The sequence below is a fragment of the Nestor notabilis genome, unplaced genomic scaffold (assembly GCF_000696875.1).
Source record: "Nestor notabilis isolate BGI_N333 unplaced genomic scaffold, ASM69687v1 scaffold11046, whole genome shotgun sequence".
Classification (NCBI taxonomy): Eukaryota; Metazoa; Chordata; class Aves; order Psittaciformes; family Psittacidae; genus Nestor; species Nestor notabilis.
This window is the reverse complement of record NW_009931538.1, coordinates 31500-40296: the sequence shown is the minus strand read 5'-3', so window position 1 is coordinate 40296 and position 8797 is coordinate 31500. Positions and strand designations below refer to the sequence as shown.

At 39.0% G+C, this 8797-nt stretch overlaps 1 protein-coding gene across 1 annotated transcript in view; it reads right to left on the bottom strand.

Moving 5' to 3' along the window:
* Window positions 1–6511: 6511 nt before the first annotated feature.
* The window catches only part of IPO11 (importin 11), a gene marked incomplete at its 5' end in the record, with an annotated part of 31278 nt that continues 28992 nt past the window's right edge, over window positions 6512–8797 (bottom strand). Inside the window, one exon of the mRNA XM_010015964.1 lies at window positions 6512–6676. Within this exon, the coding sequence (XP_010014266.1) occupies window positions 6512–6676 (165 nt within the window). The remainder of the gene's footprint in view (window positions 6677–8797) is intronic.

Here is an 8797-nt window from a genome sequence, read left to right as displayed (position 1 = left end):
ATGAGAGTTTCTAGTTTTCTTCAGTACCCTGCAAAAAAATCTCCAAGACAACTTTGTTTAAAAAAAAGGAGAGAAAAATCAAATGATAACTACAATAAATAGAGTATTTCCCATAGAAAGAAAGAAAGAATATTTAGTTTTAAATACCTGAAGAACAACCTCAGAAACAATTCACGGTATATTTTGAAATGGTGGCATGCAGCAAAATATCCAGGTTTACACTTTCTCTGCTCAGAATTTACCTAACTGCAATTCCAGTTTTCTTAAGTTGGTAAGGTAATGGGTAATACTTTTCTGCGCTGCATGACTGATTCAGTTGGTTACCTGAATAACTTATGAAACATTCTTAGCTTAAACTACAAACACTGACCACCAGACAGGCCCTACAGCATTCTATTACTCTCCCCTGAGTAACACCAAGGATTTTTCCAGTGGGGAAAAAAAGCAAACAAACAAACAAAAAAAACCCAAACCTGGAAAAACAAATTCTAACTTTTGGGTCAAGCATTTGCTTCATTTAAACATTTTCTATCTATTTTTAAGTGCTGCTTTAATAATCTTTCTTGCTAGGAAGCAGTTAAAATTGCTGTGGGAAGTGATGACAACCTGCAATCACAGTCAACATGACTAATTTTTTGTTGTTGTTTTTAACACCAATGTGTCCCTTTATTAGCACTATGTTCCATAATAGAAATGCACAAGCTTTCCAGAGGCTAATAAAATGCAGAAACTGAAAACTAGTTTCTTACCACCTGTAGCAATGTGCAAGTTCAGCAAACTGTTTTACTGAAAACTATTTATTGTAAATGTTGTAGGCTTTCCACATGTTTAAAAGTGACAGCTAGACTTCAAATTTGGTTTCTATTTTATTAAAAGCAGGTTAAGAAACCTAAAGAAATAATGTAACATTAACCCTTGGGTCAAGTAAAATACTTCTACCAGGCCCATAATTCCCTTCTTCAGAAAGAGAACGAAACAGTCAATTACATGCACAGTTCCAGCCCAGCAGACATCCTTTACCACCTGCTGACAGCCACTGCTGACTTCCGAAATGACATGTACCTCTGTGTGGGGTGTGATTTTATTCTGTATAATCAACTTCCAAGGACCATGCTTTAGTAACGTTTATGTATCAGGAGTGCAATTTGCTTGTTTGCAGCAAATCGCTTTTACTCTTTTCACTCCATTTTAGACCACTCTTGGAAACTGATCACATATTTCATGTAAACTTGAAAACAGATTCCTTCATGATCAATATTATTAAGCAAGTGCACTATATACTAGTCAGTGCAGTAGTACATATTCAGCCTAACAAAATGGTGCATAGCCAGTGTGGAGAATAGAGAATGTAACGTTTTTAAGCACTCCTTATGAATCCCTCTATGAATCCTTACGAATAAATTTCTAAAGGGGGGTGGGCTCTAGTTAATTTGATTTCATTTTCCCCAGAGTCAGCAAAATCTGAACAAGCTATTGTACCTTATGAAAAGTTTATACAGTACTAGTCAAATCTGATTATCCGATGATTAGTCATCATTATTAATCATAGCTAGCAGCAAGATGGAAATTGTGAACATTTTAAAATTAGTAATCATTTATTTTTTGAAGCAGCAGCATTGAAGCAAGACGAGTAAATTAGCTTGGAAAGCCTACAAAAAGCGTACCTTAATTACAAAGGTGGTGTTTTAGCTAAGTGAAGATGTGGTGTGCTCAGCAGTTCAGAGAACACTGCGAACTGCAGTTTAGGAACATCACAAGATTTTGGAACTAAATAAAAGAGCAGTCAAGCCTACTAAACATTATTGAACAATGTTGACTGTAAATCTGAGAGCATGTCTGTGCTAATATGATCTTAGAATTGATTTTGTTATTGCTGAAACATCAGAGAAATGAGCCCATCTGTTACAATTTGCAGTTACGAGCTGTGATTCTGATTAGGACTTTGGCAATCACTCCTGGTACCCTGAAAGAAGATGTCTGAATTTTTGTTGGGACCAACAAGAAAACAGAGGATCTTAATGAGCAGTTTTGCTAATAACTACACTCTATAGAGTGGTCTCTTTTAGGCCAAAAACTGTGGTTCAAACCTTGGAAAACAGACAACTTCACAAGAGGAAGAATGAAATTTTAGTGCTTTAACATGCTTTCCTTCAGGGCAACATCTGTAGCTTGCAGATCAGCTGCAACAGCTCTTCCTCAGCAAGGGGCTAAAGCACTGCAGGAGCTGGGCTTCCCTCCTGCAAATCCTCTCAGGCTTCCCTGGAATCGCTGAACCCCTTCTCAAGTGAGGCATGGCCAGCAGAATGCCTCTGGAAGATATGTCAGTGGCCCTTTGAGCACTCTTAGCTGACATGAAGCAGAGTTCTCTCCATCAGCTTTACCCACAAGGGCTTACCGGATGGCACGGAGCCTTGCTGCATCTGCAGCACCCACTGCGCAGTGCAGTCCCCCGGGCTACCACAATGCTCGAAGTTGCTGGGAAATGGCCCGGACCTTAGAATTCTTTGCAAACGGTGCAAAACCCCTCTATTGCTTCACTGAAACGAAGGTAGGAGGTCACAATCTCCACCTCAGCAAGACATGGGATGCTGCAACAGCACAACATGACTTCATCTGCCCACTTCAAGCATGGTGGGAGCATCACTCTGCCCCACCACGGCAGCAGGGCGCCTGCCATGAGGAGGGAGGCCAAGGAAGCGTCCCTGCAGCAGTGGCTCTGGCAGGCCTGGCTGCTGGGGCAGCAATGCTGCTGGCCCCAATGGAATAGGGAGGTCACGGAGGAACATGAGTGCTTGCTACCTCCCAGCCCCACACATACACAATATACATCGGTCTACATGCACATTATATACATGTACCTATATAATTTATTTTTTTGTTTTTCTTTCTAAATCTAGAGCTTTATCGTAGTTATCAATCATACTTCAGGGTTATCTAATCTTCTAAGCAGCTTAAGGGAGGTGATTCTCCCGCTCTACTCCCCTCTGGTGAAACCCCACATGCAGTACTGTGTTCAGCTCTGCGACCCCCAGCATGAGAGGGACGTGGGCCTGCCTGAGAGTCCAGAGGAGACCACAGAGATGCTCAGAGGGCTGGAGCACCTCTCCTATGGAGACAGGCTGAGAGAGGTGGGCTTGTTCAGCCTGGAGAAGAGAAGACTCCAGGGAGACCTTAGAGCAGCTTCCAGTGCCTAAAGGGGCCTACAAGAAATCTGGAGAGGGACTTTTTACAAGGGTATGTAGGGACAGCACAAGGGGGAATGGCTTTAAAGTGACAGAGAGGAGATTTACACTAGATATTAGGAAAAAAAATATTCCCTGTGAGGGTGCTGAGGCGCTGGCACAAGGTGCCCAGAGAAGCTGTGGCTGCCCCCTCCCTGGGAGGGTTCAAGGCCAGGGTGGACACAGGGGCTTGTGGAAGGTGTCCCTGTCCATGGCAGGGGGGTTGGAACCAGATGATCTATAAGGTCCTGTCCAACCCAAACCATTCTATGATGATCTATCATACTTCAGGTTATCTAAAATTATTCCAGTAATTGTTTTGTATAAGACAAACAACCAGACTATCTAGTAGAATTAAAACATAGCGTGGATAAAACTACCTTTAGAAGCAGAAAAAGATTTCAGCAGCTGCCATGAGATTTGATAGGTTAACACTTCAGGTAGGCCAAAGGTCTAAAAATGGTCATTTCATTGATACACCAAAGTTGAAGATGGAAGCAGCAGAATTAGTCCTCTCGCATTTGTTTCAGCACATACCTTCAAATACTTTTATCTCTTATCAAAGGCAAAGTTTGTCTTCCACTCATTGTCTTTTCTGAAAGGTAAACTGATATAATTTGTAAGCCTTAGGAGTTCAACTGTGCTGTAGGAACAAAAAAATAATCCCAATTTAAATTCATTTTTGTCTTGAAAAACAAAGCTCAAATGGCAACAGGATCAAAGATCCTTCCTCACAAAAATTTCAGAAATTGTACTTTACTGCTTCAGAGTCAGGCAGTTCGTTGGGTTGGGTTTCCCTTCTTCTCCAAGAGGCTTAAGTCAGAAATTTCAGCAACAACAAAAAGGGATAACGTTTACTGCAGTCCTGATCCATAACCTTCCAGTGAGAAATTAATCCTATATGTAAGAATTTAATATATAAGGATATAAAAAGGTTTTTCTGCTCATTTAAGCTGAAATTTCTCCACTTTCTCAGTACTAGACTGCACAGACAGACATGTTTTGCAGAATGTTAAGTGACAGTGGTTGTCATATAAGCAGTTCTGATGATAACTGTTTTCATTTATAGTCCAAGCCTTGGTCTAAAATCTTCCAAGATTAAAAGCTAAATACCTAGTGACAAATTTAATTTGTTCCCTAATGCACAGGAAAATGAATACACTCACTTATTCAGAGACATTACTCAGAAAGCTAATCACAATGTACTGTGCCCTTACTAGCCAAAAGCATGTCCATCACTCCTGACAAAACCCATGCCAGCATTAGTTAACATGCACTAAAGTAAGTTGTAGTTAACACTCCACCATGTGAGGTAATGGGGGCTTGAATATCTGAGAATGATGCAGCAGACACTGCACAGGGAGCTTGGAGGCTCAGCCATGCAGCAGAAATCCACAGAACATCCTTTTGGCGAGGGCAGGACTACTGCAGGTAGGACGACCCTCCCTCTGAAACGTCATGGGGTGCCATCTGACACTGCAGAAGTGATGTTACCGAATGCTAACAGAGCAGTACTGCTTCCCGACCTGAAGTTCTTCTGTATGCCATGCAGGCGTGCTGTGCAGGGTCAAAGCTAGCGAGGCCCATCAGATCTGTGCCAGTTTTACATTGAGAAGAAAGGCTGTGGGTCTCCGTGGATTAACTATTCAACAAATGCAATTACAGTCACATGCTGCCAAGTACTGTTGTTCGTAGCTGAAAGGACATATGGAGTCTCTTTTCCCTTGCAAGTACCAAACACAACCAGCCAAAACTCTTAATTGTGAGGATTTATGTTGGTGGATGAGTTGAGGAAATGACACTCAGGTAACATACAGACAATCGTAACAGTTCTTCTAACAAAGCTCTCTACACCAAGGTAACAAGCAGGAAACTACAGTTATGAAACAACTTCTCCAGACAAATGCTGGTAGCTGTGTACAGGGGAGATTTTGCATTCAGAGGTGTGAGTGCCCCAGCAGCCTCTGCCACTGAAGCCAAAGAAGGATGGAATGGTCTGGCTTCCTCTGAAAGTAGAGGGAATGCTTTAAAAAAAAAAAAAAAAAAAAATTGAAATTAAATTACTCACCAAATGGTGAGTGAAGAAAAAGGCTCTGCTTCTTGAAAGTATCTGGTAAGACAATCAAAAGCATGCAAGTGTCTTCAAACAGCTAATCCCCTCAGGGTGTGTGTGTGAGTGTGTGTGTGGAATCCCTTAGTGAAGCAAGCAAAATTCACTTCAACTATAAAGATGGAAGATCAGAGCTTAAAAGGAAAATCTCAAAAAGGAAGAGAGCCTTCTTTCACCCTTCTTATTCACAAGTACAAAAGACAAAGGAATATATAGAGGAGCTGTCAAGGTAACTACTAAATAAAAAACTCAAAGTAAGCTTCACATTTGCAAATATTTATTTCATTTGTGACCACTTGGGCTCGAATTTTTCAGTAACAAGTATCCTGATTATATGCCTTTGATTAAAAAAAAAAAAAAAGCAAAGAGTTGAGACACCAGAAAACAGCAATTTTAAGTAGCCCAAGTAAAGCCAAGCACTAATTGGAATTCATTACTCGTCTACCTCTGGTGAGCTGCTCTGTTATGACAGCTAAAAGACAGGAGGAACTCAAGAAAGCAAGCAGTTTTTCATAACAGAAATAAAGAAATCGGTGGTAAAATGAAAACACATCTTCAGACAGAGATATACATCGATATTCTCTAACACCTCTTCAAATACAATTTAAGCATTACAATCAAAGCTTCTTTTTCTCTGATACAACTCAAACAGGAATTAACATTCCCCTAAGAAAGAATGTTTCTACTCACAGTCTTACTACTTCTCCTACTTCTTTCTGTAAGTATGATGGTTGAATGCACAGCCAAAAAATGACTGTAGGAAAGGAAGAAAGTTATAGGTATACAGTACCAAGGCAAGCAGCTCCTGATACTGAATTATATTGCTCGATAAATAGACACTTCATTAATATATATTACTAAGCTCCTTCAGACCTCTGACTTTATAACATAGTTTTGTGAATCAAAAACCAGTAATGGTACCAAAAAAAGGTACTATTAGGACAGCATATACCATGAAGGTATCATGGAAGTGTTGCTTTGATGATAAAACCTCAAGTTCATTATTAAAAAATAACAGAGCATTATCAAAATTAGCTGAATAGCAACAGAAATTTATTTAGTTTTTAAGACGAATTACTTTCAGGTTTCAGTAGGCTCTTCCATGCACGATGGAAGGCTACAGTTCTTTCAAATTTTTCTGAAAGGAAAACTGCACATACAAAATCTTGTTTCTGCTTATTTAGAAGCCTTGTAAAAATTCCTGTAGCTGTGCAACTATTTCTGTATCCACAGTTTCCATAAGTGCCTGAAAACCTTGTTCTCCCAGTAATTCCTGCTGTGCCTTTAGCTTCTCATAGATGAACTGCTGCAATGACACAGTGTGAACAGGGTCCTTCAATGCAAGCTGTAGAAAACATGTAAGAGAAAAAAATATGTAAGAATGCACTAGAAAACACTCTGAGACTTACTCATCTCAAAACAGGCACTTCTTTTCTTTGTACTTAAGTGAGAAACAAGAGGAAAAACTCCTGTAAAGCAAAGATCAAATTATTATTAAAAACAAAGATCCACTTGAAACTATTTCAAAAGTCTCAAATCATGGACCCAGTCTGCTGTAAGAGTTCACCCTTCTATAGGATAAAATAATTTCAAAGCAGCTTGTTAACTACTGCCAAATGAGTTTCCTATAACTCCTAAAAACCTATCAGATGTTACCATGATAAGCACTTTAGAGATGGCATGAACCATGGTCACTTACATTTTATGAGTAAGGAAACAAAACACGAAAAATTGAACTAGTTTGAAGTTATATGACAAACCACACTTAAACTGTCTATATGCATAAAGAATAGACATACTTCAGTAGTAATACCTATACAACCTCATCAGTCCAGCTGGATTACGCGATTTTCATTTGGGCAGGGAGGGACAGAATTAGAATGAGAAGTCAGAAAAATTTGCCTTTAAAGTATCAACTTCAGGTAATTTTTCATTCTACTTTACCAACACAAATTAAGCAGTAATTTCGTATTTCAAAGTTTATCCAGCAGCAGGTCCATCTTGGAGACAGCTGACATTGGGTCTATTGGACATGGGGGAAGCTTCTGGTAGCTTCTCACAGAAGCCACTGCTGTAACCCCCCTGCTACCAAGTTCTTGACATGTAAACCCAGTACAAAAAAATCTGCTTAGTTTATTGCAACAAGCATGTGCATGACTAATGCTTGCTGCCAGAACTATCATCTAGTGCCTGGTATCTGTAAGTCAAACTGGACTCAAGAGTCTTCACACTTCATTAAGGAGTTAATACACTAACTGGATTTCATTCAGAACGGCATGTCAAAAATATTTTGAGTAACTTAAAGGAGTTTCTTGAAACAGTATTATGCTTTTCTTTCACGATGTGTTTTTGGAATTTGTATTTAGAACAAACAAAACTCACGAAACAGCTTGATACAGTTAGTTCATCAACAACATTAGACTATCTGCTGCAATCTTAGATGAATAAGCCAGCAAAATTGTAAGTTTAGATGAACAGTAAGCACTGTTCTTTACTGACTGTGTTGTCATTATGAAAAATGAAAATAGTATCTGGCTTAAGATAAGACCCCTAAGAAGTTTTCAGATTATTCTATTTACTTTTGGAGGAAAAAAATCACCCTCTTGAAAACTGAGTCTCCAGCTTGCTAAGAGCTGAGCATCCAACATCAGAGCAGTATGGAACACAACAATATTAACACTGGCTACTTAAGTCTGTAAACACTGGGTAAGGGGCTGTATTTTTGAATGTAAGTTTGTATGCCGAGTTCCTATATTCTAGCTAAAAAAAAAAAAAAAAAAGAAAAAAAGGAACAAAAAATAAAAATGTAAAACCTAGAAAATTCCACCAGTTTCTTAGTCAAAACAGCTACAGACAGGAAACAGAAGTTTGGCAAGGAAATACACATTATTGAAATGTGCTTTATGCTGCTCAGTGAAAACCTGATTTGAGTAGCTTTTGAATCTAGTTACTTTGCAAATTGATCTTGAAACTGGACACAGTTGCCTACCTTGGGGCTGGATTGGAGAAACTAATCTTCCACCTCACTGGTTGTAAACAGCAGTTTATATCAGAAAAGCAGTACAGAGGTTTTACAGAACAACCATTTCCCATTCCTCTAAACATTGCTTGGCCAGCACCAATGCCATCCTGTAGAACTATCAGTTGTTTGAACCAGTATTTGCTAGATGGAACTCTCTTTCCTCAACACCTTTATACAACACTATAGTCAAAAATCACACTGTTTTCAATAAATAATTTTAAATTATTATGTAACTAAAACAGTGATCTAATCACTACAAGTGATAACAAGCCAATAGAATGGCATTAGAATGCAAGAACAGGTAATAAAATACTAATAAACCTCAAAACAGTGCATATGGTTATGTCTGAATTAAATGTTTGAAAATATTTCCAGAACCTGAGAGATTCTCTTCAGTTTAAGAATGGATACTTTGATACTAAAGAGGGAGCAAGAATGCTGGAC